The sequence below is a fragment of the Puntigrus tetrazona genome, chromosome 7 (assembly GCF_018831695.1).
Source record: "Puntigrus tetrazona isolate hp1 chromosome 7, ASM1883169v1, whole genome shotgun sequence".
NCBI classification, from domain to species: Eukaryota; Metazoa; Chordata; class Actinopteri; order Cypriniformes; family Cyprinidae; genus Puntigrus; species Puntigrus tetrazona.
Genome location: NC_056705.1, coordinates 36,429,685 through 36,446,899, shown reverse-complemented (window position 1 = coordinate 36,446,899; position 17,215 = coordinate 36,429,685). Strand labels below are relative to the sequence as shown.

General features: G+C 37.9%; 3 protein-coding genes across 5 annotated transcripts in view; 2 read left to right on the top strand and 1 right to left on the bottom strand.

Moving 5' to 3' along the window:
• Window positions 1-2,499, top strand: part of dennd5a (DENN/MADD domain containing 5A) — a 43,122-nt gene extending 40,623 nt beyond the window's left edge. For all 3 annotated transcript variants that reach the window (XM_043243385.1, XM_043243383.1, XM_043243384.1), the window contains one exon: window positions 281-2,499. In XM_043243385.1, coding sequence (XP_043099320.1) covers window positions 281-464 — 184 coding nt within the window. In that variant the 3' untranslated portion in view covers window positions 465-2,499. The remainder of the gene's footprint in view (window positions 1-280) is intronic.
• Window positions 2,500-3,295: 796 nt separating this feature from the next.
• sinhcafl (SIN3-HDAC complex associated factor, like) lies at window positions 3,296-7,754 on the top strand. The gene is made up of 6 exons (XM_043243381.1): window positions 3,296-3,435; window positions 4,731-4,869; window positions 5,111-5,210; window positions 5,299-5,413; window positions 5,813-5,963; window positions 6,052-7,754. The coding sequence occupies exons 1-6, from the start codon at window positions 3,324-3,326 to the stop codon at window positions 6,227-6,229; spliced, it is 795 nt and encodes a 264-aa protein (XP_043099316.1). The 5' UTR covers window positions 3,296-3,323; the 3' UTR covers window positions 6,230-7,754.
• A 349-nt stretch (window positions 7,755-8,103) lies between these two features.
• adgrg3 (adhesion G protein-coupled receptor G3) lies at window positions 8,104-17,158 on the bottom strand. The gene is made up of 12 exons (XM_043243380.1): window positions 16,785-17,158; window positions 16,532-16,592; window positions 15,825-15,912; window positions 14,999-15,145; window positions 14,723-14,848; window positions 14,566-14,614; window positions 13,980-14,071; window positions 12,656-12,771; window positions 12,309-12,580; window positions 11,138-11,234; window positions 10,759-11,045; window positions 8,104-8,513 (listed from the first exon to the last, which is right to left on the bottom strand). Exons 1-12 carry the CDS (start codon window positions 16,843-16,845, stop codon window positions 8,389-8,391), a joined length of 1,521 nt encoding a protein of 506 aa, XP_043099315.1. The 5' UTR covers window positions 16,846-17,158; the 3' UTR covers window positions 8,104-8,388.
• Window positions 17,159-17,215: the final 57 nt, after the last annotated feature.

The following is a 17,215-nucleotide window of genomic DNA, read 5'->3' as shown; positions in this document are numbered from 1 at the left end:
TTCTTCGAAACATATTCAAGCAAATATAATTTATCAATCAAATCACGTTTCTCACAGTGCATGTCCAGTGCGATGGAGCCCAATGTTTCCCTCGTATTTAGCTTCAAACCTGAAACCTAATGCAATTTCATATAGTCGTTATAGTGTGTGTTTGTGAAAATATGTTTGTCTCTAGCGTACAATTCCATTGCACACACATGAAACTGAATCAGAATTTTTCAGAATCATTGAAGAGAATCACCATGAATTGTTGAATCTGTTTTTCTCAATCCGCTTGCAGAGATCACCTGCTGCACCACTGGATCGCGCTTCTCGCCGAGTGTCCGATCACAGCACAGATGTACGAGGACGCGGCGCTCTTAAAGGACCATTCTCTGGTGAACTCTCTGATTCGAGTGCTACAGACTCTGCAGGAATTCAACATCACTCTGGAGGCTTCTCTCGTCAAAGGAATCGGGATATAACGTCATCTGAATATAGAACTAACACAGGGATCAGCGGGACCATGGACTAACTTTTTTTTTTTTTTTTTACACGGAGAGACTTGAACAAAAGGACTAAACCTGGCTTACGTTAAAGCTACCGTCATGTTTGCCATATATTAAGTGCAATGAGCCTTTTCAAACGTGTCATAATTTTTATCGACAACATTACTGACATTCAAATATGTCTTCTATTTTGATCCCACCCCGCCTCCCGTGCTATACCGTTTTATCGAAAGCTCAATATTTTTCGTTGTTGTTGTGGACTGCTGACAATGGCTATATTTAAAAGGAAAACATGTAAGAAAAACTGTTATTATATTTTCAGAGAAGAACAGTGTTATTTTGATATGTGTCAGGTTGCTTGCTCTGTGCTCTAATCTAATCCATACTGTCACAATGCAGAGTTCAAAGCAAATGATGTAGAAGTATGCTTTATAAGTACAACTTGTGGGGAACTCATATTTTTACTTAAAGAAAGGAAAGATGAGATAAATGGAAAAAAAAGGCTCTCTTTTGTAACAACGCCAGGGACTTGTGTCATTTCCCTATAAATGCAAATCTAAATGCAAATTAGTTTAAAGGGACAGTTCACCCAAAAATTACACTACCAGTCAAATTTTTTTTTATGAATGTTATGTTGTGCTCATTGAGGCAATTTGAATACATTTAAAAAAATGTAATTTATTCAAGTGATGGCAAAGCTGAAATATCAGCAGTCAGCATTTCAGTTTTTTATCTTTATTCGGCAAGGATGCTTTAAATGAATCAAAAGTGACTGTCAAGACATTTTTACACATTTCAAATAACTGCTCTTCTCATGAACCGTCTATTCGTATAATAATTCTATAAAAAGGATTGCACATAAACATTCAGCAGCAAAAAAATTTGCAACGTTTTTTCTGATTGAGAACCAGAAATAATTATGATTTTTGGAGGATTGTGTGACGCTGAAGTTTAGAGTAATGCCTACTAAAAAATTCAGCTTTGGCATCACAAAGATAAATTACTTTAATAAACATTATTTCAAACAATTACTAAGAAAACTGTTATATTTGCAATAATATTTTACAATGCTACCGTTTTACTCGTATTTTATATTAAATAAATGCGACCTTGGTGAGCGTAAGAGATGTATTCCACAAACAAATGATTGAATTATTCCAACATTTTGACTGGTAGTGTACGAGTTGGTCATCGTTTACTCATCATGCTGTCAGACCCTTGTTCATTTTAAATGATTACATTCATTTAATATCATAAAATAATCCCACCTTTTTCTTTCTTTCTTTCTCCCCGTACAATGAAAGTGAATGGCAGCCACAAATGTCTACTGTCCTGTCCACTTTCGATAAATGGGAATAGAGCAGCTTGGACTCTGGGATCTGAATATTTCCTTCAGCTTTCCACATGAGAAAAAGGGGTGAACTGTCTTCTTTAGCTTATTGGGATCCCCCAAAAGACTCATCAAGTACATATTTTATGAGATGGATCGTAAAAAATTAAAAACAATCAATGCAGAAAGGATAGCATTAATGTTTCTTCAACCCTTTCAAAGTACCCAGTAACATTCCCCATCTCGTCAGCCCTCAGGTCTCGACTGTGGCCAACTACAATGCCATATCTGGAGTAGAATTAATTTGCGGCACAGTTGCTGTGTTTGTGTCCCTGTCCTTAGTTAACCCCCAGCATCCCCTCTGTTTCTGCTATGCAATATTTACAGCTCCAAAATTTTGTTATTGAATATTGATGAAATATATCATTCACCTGTTTTAGAGTGTAGCATAATTTGTAGGACATAACTGGGAGAAGCACATTAAAGGCTGATATTCATGTGCCAATTTCACGACTGTTCCGGTACCTGTTCAAACACGGCTGGCATGAGCATTCTGGGAGGTTTTTTTCTTGTGTTTTATCTCTTGATACGTTTATAGACAAAGCAGTGTAATGTAGTGTTAAATATTGAACAACTGTGTACAGTGTATAAAATGTATTAAAGGTGGCAATTCGATGATGACGATGCTTGGGCTTGAATTTCAACAATCTGAATCTGTCTGGAAATTGATTATTTGCAGCACAGTCGGTTTCATATAACAGCTTTTTGCTCCTATTATGTATGAAGCCATATTGTTTAATTGTGTATTAATACACTACATGGAATATTTATATTATTAAAATTAATGTAATAAGATTTAAAATGAACCAGTGAAGGAAGAATGGTGATTAAAAATAATAAAAACAACAAAAATTGGTGTGAGAACCTAAAAAGATTTAATTATTCAAATACATTTCAGATTTTAAACGTATTAGTTTGTTTTTAAGCAAACCTGAACTTCAGTAACATGGTATTTTATCTATCTAGATATATAGATAAATAAATAGACAGATAGATGTAGATGAAAGGGGCTCGTGAATGTGCCAATAACCTATTTTAAGACTAATATCACTTACAAGAGGTATATATTGCATTTAACTGAATAACGAATGCGGTATCTCTTACAAAAAGGCGACTGCCTTTCACTAACTCAGACATAATAAAAACATCATCAGAAAGATACATTATAGTACAATTTTATCCAATGTACATTGTGCTAATATAATACAAAAAGTAGCGTATTTGAGGCATTCGAGCGACAGTATTTTGGGGAGTGGGTCCATTCACTCACATTCAAGTCAGAACAGGACGAACAATACGTGCGAGACGGGACTCCTCCGTGTACTTCCCCGGATGCAACATTCTTAAATGGCAAAAGAGCGCAGCGCTGCGATTGGTTGAAAGAACGTTCAAACTTGGCGTCTGCGCTCCTTATATGGTCTTCCTCCGACAAACCCCTTTACTCAATGTTTGTACGCAGGCCCCGCCCCCACCATTCATCTGTGTATGTGCGTGTGGCCGTAGTAAGGCATGCGCAGTGCAGACGAGTAAAACGGACGGAATTCAAAGTTTCTGACGGTAAGTCCTTTGTTATTGTTACGAACTAGCAGTACGAACGCAGCATTTCGTTTTAATCGTACGCATTGGCGGCCCTGGAGCGTGTAGCGCGGCGTGCGCGCGATGTTAGTGCTTTTGCAGTTCGGTTATTTACATCAACAATGGAGCTTTGCGCGCTTGTGCGTGGAGCGTGGCATGGTCGCGTGCTAACGGGCTAGCTGTTATTGTTAATGGGACGCGCGTTTTGGCGCTCTCGCGCTGTGTGAAAGTTTAGACGAGCGAGACGTTGGCGTTAAACTGGATTTTTAACTGAAATACCCTTCGTATGTTGTTTAGAAACAACTTCGCCGGCGTTAGGTTTAAGAACTCGCGTAAATGTTAATTTACGACAGATCTCCCCCTGCGTAACCTCAACGTTGCCCTTTCCCCCCTCTTGGTTTCCATAGACGCAAACGGCGCGAATGAACCAACGCGAAATAAACGGCGTTTGTCGCCATTTCGCCGAATAATTATTTTGTGGTGTGTGAGGTCTTCGTGAACGAGTGGCTTGTGTCATGTTTGATGTGGTTTTTCAGACGTTCGCGCGTCTGCGTTGATGTATCGAGCGCGCCGCGTGCGTTCTGTTATGCCCCCAGAACGCCCGAGAGGCGTTTTTAAAAGCGTTATAACCTCAATATCTGTGTTCAGATACGAGTTTTAGCTTTTCCGTGTCTTAAACTTAAACGAGGCGCCCGTTTAATTGCACTTTCGATTTTACGACCGCTTTCGCTGACACCAGCATTGTCACAATCCCTGAAGGAATCATCATAATTGGAAGCAAATGTAAAACATTCAAAAATCAAGTAAAGATTCGCGAGATATTTTTTTTTAGTTGTTTATTCGCTTAAATAGATCATTCCTGTTCAGTGTTTTTTTTTTTTTTTTTTCGTCTTCAATTATCGCACAAATCCCATTATCATAATTTGTAGGATTTCCAAATTAACCATTTCAGAGCGCGCGCACGCTGCCGTTGTTTACGTCCGTGTGTGTTTTTTTTCCTCGCAAGTCCACGGTCATGTGTTAAAGGTGGCTGCGGCGAAAGGCTTTTGTCAAACATCAAAAGTAGGTCATTGCAGCAGACGCGACGGATTCAAAGCGAACGCGCGCACGCTTCCAGACGCACGCTCGTGATTCGACGTTTCTGCGCGACTCCCGCAACGTTAACGAACCGCGTGAAATTGAGCGCAAGATACGAATTCCCGTGACCGCCCCCTCGATCCCCCGCGCGAAGCGTGCGTGAGACCTTTGTTTTAATGACGCTCTCCGTTCACGTCCAGAGCCCGTCGAGATGTTCGGCTTCCACAAATCCAAGATTTACCGCAGCAACGAGGGCTGTTGTATTTGCAAAACCAAGTCGTCCAGTTCTCGGTTCACGGACAGCAGCAGATACGAGGAAAACTTCAGGCTCTGCTTCGGGTGAGTGTTTTCCCCCCTATTTCCTAAAGGAGTGCTGGTGGAATTTAGTTCACGGTTTGGAGCCAGTCCTAATGGGATCAGACGAGTAAATGGTAATATGTTGGATAATCCCATCGAAATTGGGGTTCCAAAATGAAGGAAATAATTTAAGTCAAATATTTATACTTTTATTTCTCAATCGGAGTGATTAAATTGTCCAAGCTGATTCCTTCTTTTTTTTCATGTTGATTATGTTTGGTAGTCTGTCAGAGGATCGAGTTGGAGACATCTGCAATGCTTGTGTGCTGCTGGTGAAACGCTGGAAGAAATTACCTCATGGATCAAAGAAAAACTGGAACCATGTAAGAGAGCGTTAAGTTGCTTTCAGTGGAAATGATGAGTTTCCCCGCAGCTATTGTGAGCAATATTTAACGTATCCCCCCCCACAAGGTGGTGGATGCCAGGGCAGGACCCGGCTTCAAGCTGACCAAACCCAAGAAAGTCAAAAACATTGATGGAAAGAAGAAAAGTAAACTGAAAAAGCTTCATAAATTCAAAAGACAAAGTGAGTGTTTTTTTTTTTTTGGTGTGTGTGTGTTTTTCAAACCGCGTGTTTACTTTAATTTGAAAGATTTAGTAATTGAGCGTTTTTAATTTAGTTCATTTTTGATTATGCATTTTTTTTAGTTAATTATTTTTAGTACTTTCTGTGAAAGCTAACAAAAAATAAATGTAACAGAAAAATACTAAAAACATAAATAAATACCTTTTACCTGGTTTTCTATAAAAATAAAAAATGCATGTGTATTTTTTTTTTTTTTTTCAGTGTATTTAAGTGCTATGATTAATAAGTTACAAATCTAATGAGACACTTTATGTACTTATACAGTAAGTTTTTGGAAGTGGAGAAATGCGTCTGTATTTTGTAGAATGGTCATTAATGTTTGCGGCCGTGTCTTTACAGACTCGGATGCCCACAGCACCACATCCAGTATGTCTCCCTCTCAGTCTCCCAGCCACAGTAATCAGTCTGATGACGGGTCAGACATCGAGACCAAGCAGAGGCGTCCAAACCCCTCCGGGTTCTCCTTTCTCGACCTGTCCTACTGGAAGAGGTACCGCTTTCCTCCTTTTTCTCTAATGCACGTTTCTAGACTTGCTAGTTGTCGAGCTGATCAACGACACTTCTGTTCAACGTTTCAGGCAGAAGGTGTGTTGTGGGATCGTCTACAAGGGCCGTTTCGGCGAGGTGATCATCGATCCCCGTCTCTTCAAGCCTTGCTGTAACAAGAAGCGTCCGGCTCTGGCGGCACCCTCAGACTCTCAGATCTCACAAACACATCCTTCCCCTCTTCCAGAGGACATAAAGGAGGCATGGTGATCCGGCTGAAACCCCCTAAAATGTCTCTTCGAGGCCCTCATAGCTCTGTCTCCAGTGGTAGACTCTGATATCTTCCCTTTGTTAGATTACTGTGTATGAGTTGAGTTTTCCCTTTTATTTTTATTTTTTATAATGACTCTTTTTGTAAAATTTAATTTTTGTACCCTTTTTTATATATAACAGAAAAGGAGAAAAAATTGGGCATTAGGACATATTTATAGGTCTGAGTTAGAAAATTTAATGTAATCCATTTTTATTACTGTAATTTTTTTATTTTTATTTTTTTGGAGTTACCAGTGTTTTGTAAATATAATCTTATTTTCCATACCAGTGCACCAAACACTTCTATTTGGCATTTAGTTTGACGGGTTACAGATGAATAATGTAAAGTGCTGTATCTAACATTATAGCCGAGGCATTAAATGAGATGGGTGTACTTTTAAGCAAATACAATATTTTACTCAGCCTTGCAGACTTCTGCTCTGATTCGAGTTCAACTGTGGTCTGTTATATCTCTCACGCACGCACACACACACATGCATTTTCCGACTAGGGTTCTCGGGCACGATATTTCACAATGTGAATTCACCTCAGCTTTTGGACACGTGCTTGTAAAATCTCTTTTTCATTCTGGTTTGGCATAAAGATGTCGCTCGATTATTTAAAAACGGTTACGGGTTTGTAAATGTTTTTAAAAACCAAGATGCAAAAAAAATACATTATCAGAGTATTTAAACGGTTATCATTTACACAACGGCATATGAAAGCATGCGTAATGTATTTGTAGGCATGATCGGTTTTATGACTGTTGGTGGTGTTTGTGTTTTTATTTAGTTTCGTTGTTGTATGAGAGTGTTATAATACAGGAAGCAAGAGATATTGATGAATTTCCGACCAGGCTTTACACTGTGTTTTTACCACGTTTTTTCCATGTTTCGATATTGTAAACTAAAAGTAATCGCGGATGAAATTGTACAGTCTTTCAGTCTTGATGTATTGACTGCAGCCTTTTGTATGTTTTTTTTTTTTTTTTTGTGATTTGGATTAATTGAAATATGACAGAATTGCCTTTTTTGGGGGGAAACAAAAATTCAGCAATATTATGGAGTTTGTAATTGGATTTGGAGGTTCGATATTTCGGTTGTATTTCAGTGTATTATTTGAATGAATGTTTGTTTTTATTCACCAGCAATACTTTGAGTCAGCTTTAACGTTGGCTTTGAGCTCTTGTTCTTAAAATGCATGAGGGCAAATACAAGATGTCGTTAAATTTCAGGGAAAAATGTTTTTAACTATTAATGTGGCACATTCTCAGTCAATGTGCCTTACCAGAGATTTAGCTGATCATTTCATTACGTTAATTTGTCATTTTTAACTTATGCTATTTATTCAAAGCTGTCTGTACAATTAATGCTGTAAAGAAGTTTTTGTGCACTTTCTTTTTATACTTTTTGTAATATTACCATTGATAAAATTTTGTATCTCAATTTTCCTCACATTGGTATTTTCATAAAATTTTTAAAGTAAATGTTTGTCTTGTTTGTGTTTTTATTATATTTATATATTTTATTTATTTATCTGGGGTTGAAAAAATAGGATTTTATGAATTATGCTTTCTAAACACTAGGTGGTGCCAAACTTGCATCTGACTGCATATTAATTAAAGTTGTGCTTTTATTGGACAGGCTTTCATTTAACTGCAATCACCCCCAAATATGATAACCTTTCAAAAATATAAAACAATATATTTTATTTTATAAAGGTCCATTGACTGCATACGTTTAATAAAAAAGACAAAACATAAATAATGCATATATTAAAAATAAATTTTAGGGCAACGGTAAAAGTAAATTAATTTGTTTAGGAAACATTAATTTTGTTTAGGATTTATTTTGTAGCATTTTTATTAACATGCTTTATACAGAGCAGTGTCTCAACAGCCAGCAGGAAGCTGATAGAGGCGATAAAAATGTCACATAATCACATTTAGAAATAAATATTTCCATAACACTGAATGCAGATGCCCTCTAGCGCCCCTGTGCAGTCCCCTGGGTCTCTGCAGACCACAGTTAGAAAATTACAAAGCTCTAAGTGAGTAAAATAATAAGACGAAATAACTGGAATGAAGATTTGGTGTCATGTGACCGATCAGCTGTGGGCTATCTCGCATTAACAATGTCGTCATTGCTGTTGAAGCTGACCTGAATGGTGCCTTTTGAGGAGCTGTGCTTCTCTTTCTGTGCTTGACACGTGAGAGTCAGAAACCACAAGAAAATAAAGAGACCTACAAGACGAAAAGGACGATATTAATGTCAGACAGTATGTATTTTTGAATCAGGAGCTTTTACTTCACAATGCAGATTTAGAGTTAAAATTCCACTCAAATCAAATAAGCACTTGAATGTGCAGATTTAGACAAAATAATATTGTCGCTTATATCATAAAGTGAAGAAATAGATTTGCTTTGAGTTGATTGGATGAACAATGTCAAAAAATAAATAAAATAAATAAATAAATAAAATAAATAGTGAATATATATATATATATATATATATATATATATATATATATATATATATATATATATATATATATATATATATATTCACTATTTATTTATTATTATACTTATGTCTTCCTGTACAAACGTCACACTCACATGACAGGAACAGTGTACTCTTAATAATGTTAAACTGTTTTAATAGATCTCTTGTAGTATTTCTTGTAGCAAGTCACAAGGTATTTGATGACAAGTAGTGAAAATGTAATGCCCAATTTACTTCGGAAATTAATTTTAGTGTATACCACTCTTTAAAAATCACTAGTATCAGTGTATGAGTGAAAAATCATATAAAACGTCGTCGTCTATTAATGTCAGAAACACTCTTTACAGTCAGTGGCGTTCGTTTAATCTGGTGAAATGGATCTCGGATCTGATTATTTATTTCTAGAATACATTTTTAATAGGCTATTACATTTTATAACAGGCTATATACATTTTGTATGTCATTTTCACGAACGTGCTGTTGTTCTGTAAAAGGTTATGACCAATAACTATTTCGTCCGGTGACTAGCTCTCGTTGCATTGCACGGTTTTGACCAGCAGGTGTCGCTAGCATGTTGTGTTTTGAGCAGCGCTAGCAAGGCTTTGTCCAAATACCCGTAGATATATGGCCGTTCGACTGCTTAAATGTGGAATATGTAGAATGTAGAATCTTACCTTTTTTCCTTTTTAACTAATTTCCATGTTACTAGTACTTATTTTTTAGATACTAGTATCGTTTCCATTACTATACATAAGTTCTAGTAGTAGTGCTAGTGCTAGTGCTAGTTTCTAATAAATAAGTACCAATCCAATCTTTTTGATAATTTTTCGTCTTGCTATAACAGTTCTTGTTTTATGATTTATAAGCTTTTGTACCCATGGGGACCTCAGCTTAGGTCGGGTCCCCATGAGTCTGTGTGTATGCAGGTTTAAGTCCCCACCAGTGTACATATAAACCAAACACACACACACACACACACACACACACACACACACACACACACACACACACACACACACACACACACACACACACACACACACACACAGAGACAGACACACACACATATATATTTGTCAAATGAACTGTTTGATTTGTATCCAAAATTGTTAATCTGTTATCTGTTTGGCAGTACGCACTGTATATGTGTTAACTGGGAGTTAACTGGGTGGGTGAATCTGATCTTATCCAAAACGACACATAGAAGCTGTGAATATGTAAATAAAATCTATTTTTCACAAATGATATATGGCAACAAACCACTTGTTTGTTTGTTTGCAAAGACCTAGTCCTGGCTTGATCAAGTTCTTATCCGGGAAACCGGCCCTTTTAAGAAATTACCTGCTCCTATAGCTCCCTTAAATAAGTAGCCCCCTCCCATTTCCAAGTTTTAGCGTCAGCTTAGGCCTGGTTTTAGTGCCAGCCACTTCCTGCAGCCAGCAGCGGCCACTTCTCATATTTTGTGCTGAGACGGCCAGTCAGTTTGTTTAATACGCATCGCCATTTCCCCCGTTCATACGCCACAGGGGGTGTTTAAATATATTCATGTAAATATTGGGTTGGGTAATCTTTGCAGTGTATGCTACACAGTAACAGTTTTGTGTTCGATATTGTGCAGTGATGTCACAACGCATTTAGCAACTTCCCCTGAAAATGACTTGATGACGCTGGTTTCAAGTGTTTAGAAACCATGAGTAATTTTGTGAATCGGTTCAGCCAGAGGACCCACACCCTATTACTGTCTGTGTAGCTCTCAGATTTCATCCAAATATCAAATACACCAATCCGCGTCACGTAGGGGCAGCTAAACAGAAATTTAGAGGTTCATCTTAAAGGTTTCGCTATTCAATGTGCGACTAAACATCTGTGAAAAAAGTTGCCTATTTTTTGAGTTTTGTCTCCCATTTCCTTCTTCTAAAAAGTGACGGGACTGCAGTATTCGTGACAGTAATGCGTGAGCCTGCTTTTGTTGCAAGTTCTTACCCTGTAAACTGTTGAGAATGGTGAAAACGTAGAGCGCAGGGAGGCTCAAGGGGCCGTGGGTGGAGAAAGCCATTGCCCAGGGTACTCCTAGAACGCAGCTGAGCCCGAGGAGGGACACCCACTCTTTCCAAACCTTCCTCTGATGGTCTTTAGCCTGAAGAGATTGTGCCCTCAGCCTGTGCATCTTAACCAGCACCACCCCCAGCATAACGATGTTAAAGAGCATCACCAGCCCCAGGTAACCGTTAACGGTGATGTAGCTCACGATCTGTGTGGTTATCCAGCATCTGAAGGAGAAGAAGTCAATAAAACACTTCTGTTACAGGCCTGAGAGATGATGAAGTAAAAGTGCGGCGTGCTTTGAATAGATTGGACTTACAGAGGTGTGATTGTTGAGTTTTCGTCACTCGTGTAAAAGGTATATTTGCCGTACACTTTAGTCGCGCAGCATATTATTACTGTAATGGTGGGCACACCTGCAGGAAAGATTAATGCAATAAAATAAGCTTGTAATAAAAAAGTTTTCTGTTCTTCCTGGTGTGCTATTCAGGATTGGGTTGAGTTTGCCTTTTAAAACACAGGATGCTAATCAGGGTGTCTTTAATAATAACAATAAACTATTGTAATAAGAATCGTACAACTGTAGCACTAGGCCTATTATTTGGTTACATAGAACTGAGTAACATTAAATGATGGCACAGTTTAATGTTTTCTTGGTTTGTTTAATTCCCGCTTACACGCAAAGATCGACTATTCAGGCCGTGTGTTCATTTTCTGCTGCTAAACCTAAAAAAAAATGATAAAGTTGAGATCTTATTTTTCTACATTGGATATTAAATCAGAAAACGAAAGACCATAAGACGCCCTGATTTAATGCTTATTTGAATTTTTATTTTATTTTTTTAGTTAGTTTAGTTATGAGATGTAAAAAAAAACAGCTTTTCACACCAAATTTTAGTTTCTTAGTAATGTAATCAAATTGCACAGACTGCTGATCACAGCAATCAGCTTTTTTTAATGCATGGTTTAGTGGCTAATGGTTTGTCCTGAAACTCCAGACTACTTTTCTGAAATTTTACCAGAGGTGTTTGCGTTGCACGTCATCGCTGGCAATGTCAGCGTCCGTCAATCAAGCCAAAATAAGCTTCAGAAGTTGCTAGACGTGCAACAGCGCGTGTGTTTTTAATGCAGAGTGCAAAGGGCTGTGCATTTATTTATTTATTTTTAACTCTAAGGCAGCGAAACGAAACTGTCTGAAACCAAAGTCGTCTTACTCCTCGCCCCCGACTCTGCAGCGCACCATGACCACATTTTCTAAACCTGTGATGAGAACTAACCAGTAGTGAAACAGGGGGTTTCATGATCTTTAAGGTTAATATTCACAGACACTACTCCATAATATTGCAATTTGATGAAACACACAGCTGGACTTTTGATTTATTCGTCCAGTTTCGCGACATTCTGTGTTTTACAGTAAATATTTACATTTAATTTAAATTCGGTAATGCAGAAACAGTATAGCTACGTGTGATTTGTGCATTTGAACTCACCCCATCCCACGAGACTCAGTTTAAGCAGGTATTTCTTGATGTAGATGTTGAAGACCCGCACCAGCAGCAGGTACAGGTGGAAGCCCTCGATGGCTGTCCAAGTGAAGGTGGCTAAAAGACACCAGTGTAGGAGAAGTCCCAGAGCTTGACACAATGAATCAGTGTCTTTACGGCCTGAAAACCACGCGCTGCTCAAGAAAGAGACGTGCAACAAGAAAAGCGAGCCCGAGAGCTGCACATGGATGATGATTGAATGCTCGCATTGCTTCTTCCTGTGGGGAGAATTGTGAAACATAAGCCTTTATATCTGCGCCGCAGATCGCATTGTGAAACTCTTAAAATCTTACCTCTGGCACAAAAAAATAATTATCATCAGCGCTGTAAACGCTATTGAAAGGGAAGAGCCGATGTACGAAATGTAGTTGAGAGAGACAATATGGGACGCTTCAGGGATTTCAGGATTCTTTCAGAAACAGGACAAAAGAGCATATTCGCATGAGTACCGTTAAACAGATTATTTAAAGGGGTCATGAACTTTTTTTTTTTTTTTTTTTTACATGTAAGAGCTCAAAACTTTGTTGGCCTTCAGCTAAAACCAAGCTCACATTATTACGGTTTTTGTTTGTTTGTAGGTGTCCAGGTTCTTTTTTTATATAACGGCAAAGTAATTTAGTAGAGAGCAGCGAGAGATATGCTCACATTGAATTTTTGGAATAAACATTTAGTTTGCAACCGATTTTTTTGTATTGTTGCATGCTTTCAAGAGAAGCAGAGGACTGATGTTTGGAGGGGTGTGTTTAAAGCATATACTTCAAACTAACTTCTTTTTCGTTATTCGCTTGAGAGCAGAAAGTAGTTCGAAAAGGCTGAGCGATGGTGTGCTGTTTTCGGCGGGGTTTAGATTAATGTAAACATGACGTGACGCTCAAACGTAGCCTATAAGTTTGATTAAAAACCTACGTTTATTTACTGCATACCTTTTAAATTCGCTTTGAAAGAATAACAACAGCGACCGAAGCAGTGCGGTGTAATATTTATTTGCTCGCTACCTTTCATTCTTTTCATGGCTTTGGAAGATCTGTATTCCTCTGCATTGCTTTTTGCGTAACTCTGCGTCGCTGACACAAGCTTGGTTGTAACCCGAAAAAGGAGCTCCCCAAAAAGTTGACTTTGGTGAGTCGACTCGAAAGGCAAAAGCAAACTCAAAACTAACTTTTGGCCTGATTTTGATTTCAGTTCGTTCTTCGATTTCTTTTGGGCCTTAAGTCGCTCTCACGCCCAAGCATTTCACAGGAGCGTGCAAAGAGCTCTGTTTGGTGTTTACATGAGTGCTCAGTTGTTTTTGTTGCGCTTTGTTGGATAATCCTTTGAATATTCAAATTAGCAAGGCTTATAAACATGTGGAATCGTGATGGCTCAAAGTGGCGGCTTGACTTCACGTCGTTTCTCTTGTAATCATGTAAATTTAATTGCGATTAAATGAAACACAGAAAACAATCAACGACTGTCTGCACCACGCAATCTCTTGTTAGCATCTCGTTTGCACTTTCGGTTATGATGGTGAAAGCGCTTGCGAACGTGCAAGTGTGGGAGTTTGCAACAGCGAGATCCACGACCCCTTTAAACGCGGACGTTTAACACAATAAGGTGACTGGGGAGTGTGGCACTTACAATGAGCACTGCAAAAAAGCTCAGATGATTACAACTGCATACAAAGTCTCCATTGTCGACGGTGGTTTTACAGCCGTCTGTCCTCCAGTTACCTGACAAACACACACGTACGTACATTAAAGCAGATCCAGAAACATTTATGCAAATGAGAACTGCAATTTATGATGTTAGTTCTCGGGTCGTTCTCAGGAAACAGGCGTTGCAGAGACAATGCAGCTTTTTATCCACTTGTATTCTTTCGATTACTGGTTGAGTAACTTCATTGTTAAAAAGAACAACGCTTAAACTTAGCTCTTGCGATGTCGAAGTTTCAAAACACACAACACAGAAAGGTACGAGCTAGCCAGGTATGGCTTTGAGAGTTTATTTCCATTTCTACAAGTTTTTCGCAGTAATAGAAAACGGATATATGATAGAACGGCTGTATGAGTATATTGAGGGTCTGAATGCATCCTGGTACTTTGATTTCTTGAGAGTTTAGCAGTAAAGTAAAGTAGCAGTCAAATGCAACTAAGAATGACCTGGAAGTGTAGGATGATATCGTTTTCACTAGGTTTATTTTTGATGGCGTGAAAATCATACTGACCTTTGCCATTTTTGTCAAGATACCAGTACACGCAGATACCGCTTTCACTCTGCAATGATAAAAGCAGTCTTTTACAGAAGTGAAATATTGTAACGACTTATCCGCAAGGGCCACGGTGTGTTTTAGTGCGTTATAGTGTGATGTGAAATGATCTCACCTGATTGGTGTTTATGAATCTGAGGTGAACAGGCTTAGAAAGGTTCTGAACTTCACTTTTACCGAGCCAAACTCCTAAAACATTTTGCCCGTGCAACATCGGAGCCGATTCACTTTGGTTATTCCCCTTGTGTGGCAACGGCACAATAACAAAAGATCCAAAGAAGAAACCGCCGGGTTGTGAAACGCAGACGTTGCGCAAAGACCGTAAATTCACATTTTATTAGTCACAAATAAACAAGTCTTCGAAAGACAGAAATACAGTGATTCTGCATACCTTGGTGACTGAACTGCTGTCGACCCTGAAGAAAGTCTTATTGATAAGAGACACAATCAAATCCGCGTTCCCTTCTCCATTACTGCTTTTCTGTAACGCTTCATCGGAGATGTGGATTATATAACCTCTTTCTGTATTGACTGTTTCCTGATAAAATGGTGGAGACACAATTCAGCATGTGAACTAATTGATCTTCCTGTACTGCTGACATTTCTTTTTATGCCCTTTTTAAAAGTGCCATATTTAGGACTGGCACAGTGGTTGAACTAGATTTTACAGTCCAAATTTAAAATATTGGAAATTGTTTTTTTCACCCGACTCAGACTTGATGCACACGCAGGTTGCCAGATTCCTGCTCAGACCCTTTTCATTTGCCAGCTTCCATCGCTGAAATAAAATATGCTCTGTTTTTCCCTAGCGTGCAAAACCCAGGATTGGATACGAAACACAATTGGGTAAAATGGCAGTGGGCGGGTTTCACGTACCAAAATAGAGGGTGACATTTCAACTATAGGGTAGGTTTGGGGGGTTAGGTCAGGGGGATAATTTTGATTGCGTGATTGAGAAAGACCCAGCGGTTTGAAAATGGACAGAATTTAAGAAACGCCCACTTCTGGCCAGAACGCACTTTTTTAAAGGAGAACAATAGACTGCAGCGCTGTTTTTCAGATAAAGAAATATGTAAACTTTTACGTTTCTTAAATACCTGATAACACCTTTAAACAATCACACAGTAACCACTGTCTTAAAACTAACTGTTCATATTGTAGATCATGATATTATTCAAACACTGATTTTTGTCTGTGGTTTCAGTAAAAAGTCTTACCTCTGACATAATTAGTGTAGAGAAATATCTTTTATCTGGTAGCCTAGGCGCTGAGGATGAGCAATTTTTCATTCCTTTTTCAATACACCTGTTAAAAAAAGTACAGTTTTTATCTCCAAACGTTATAGAATATTACTAGACAGCTAAAAAGCCTGTTCATTTCATACATTTATTACATCAAAAAAAGGGAAAACTTTCTCCTTTATACTTTTGGTAATATTTTTTATAATTCTCTCTCAAAGTCATCAAAGGGGGGTGACATGCACTTTTATGCATTCAGAGTTGTTTAAACTGTTAAAAAGTTGGATTCTCATGCCACAAGTGGACAAAGTAAAAAAAAAAACATTAAAAATTTTGAATGTTCTTAGAGAATCATAAAGCTGTTTCGTTCATAAATATGATAAAACTAAAACCTTTTTGGGGATATAAAGGATGTAGCACTACTCTGTAGGTACTCAAGTTTATGTTATGCCCCCTTTAACAAAGCCTCTTGATAAAATAGAACGTTCCCTTAATGTTTCCTCTAGCGCTGGGCAACTATTAAGAACACAAACATGCAATATATACATGCATGTGTCTGTATATTTATACATACATAATAATTACACACAGTACACACTCAGATATATCATGTACTTTGGACGTACTTCTAAGAATTAATTTTGTGAGCTGGGTTGTAACAAGGTAAAAAAGAAAACAAAACTCACGATGGAACATCTCGCTCCTTATTTTGGATACATTTTTCTGGAACCAAATAACATCGCTCATCTGCAAACATCATGGGAGGTAAATAGCATTGTAATCAGTTATTAATTTCAAATCTCCATCATAACACTTCTTCACAGATACATGAAAACTTTTACTGTCACAACTGAGTACACATAAACAACACTATTATCAGTCACTCTTTTTTTTTTTTTACTCTTTTTTTAGTTCAAATGTAAGCATATTCATACTCACCGGCTCCAACCTGTATTGTGAAGGAAAATATCCAAAGAACATAACAGTACAAGCCTCTCATTTCTCTCTTCGAATGCTCTGTTCCTCTAGTGTACGGTAGCCTCTGTCGGTCTCTCTAAAAGGCAGGTCTCATGTGATTGCTGTGGTTTCCTGTCTGACATAGCTTTTACCATCACTTCGGAAAGAAGCACAACGAATCTTACTTACCGACTTGCCAAAACTAAAAATATGCATCAGTGAGAAGAACACAGGCATTTGTAAATTAATATATATAATTAAATTATATAAAGTATGTAACCCAACAAAATTTTAAATGTACACATGACGAGTTTATTTGTAAAAAAAAGTTCAAAATTCATGCTATTTTCATTGTGCATTTCAATTCATTTCAATCAAACTGCTATAAATAAAAACCATGATTTTTGAAAAAA

What these genes read in the sequence shown, in the direction of transcription:
- sinhcafl (XM_043243381.1), top strand. Translation starts at nt 3,324, where the DNA reads ATGTTTGTACGCAGGCCCCGCCCCCACCATTCATCTGTGTATGTGCGT. An exon ending in GGAATTCAAAGTTTCTGACG is followed by an intron (nt 3,436 to 4,730) that starts GTAAGTCCTTTG and finishes GTTCACGTCCAG; the next exon opens with AGCCCGTCGAGATGTTCGGC. An exon ending in GACCTGTCCTACTGGAAGAG is followed by an intron (nt 5,964 to 6,051) that starts GTACCGCTTTCC and finishes TCAACGTTTCAG; the next exon opens with GCAGAAGGTGTGTTGTGGGA.
- adgrg3 (XM_043243380.1), bottom strand. Translation starts at nt 16,845, where the DNA reads ATGAGAGGCTTGTACTGTTATGTTCTTTGGATATTTTCCTTCACAATA. An exon ending in GATTCATAAACACCAATCAG is followed by an intron (nt 14,615 to 14,722) that starts GTGAGATCATTT and finishes TTATCATTGCAG; the next exon opens with AGTGAAAGCGGTATCTGCGT. An exon ending in ACTGAGTCTCGTGGGATGGG is followed by an intron (nt 11,235 to 12,308) that starts GTGAGTTCAAAT and finishes TCTTTCCTGCAG; the next exon opens with GTGTGCCCACCATTACAGTA.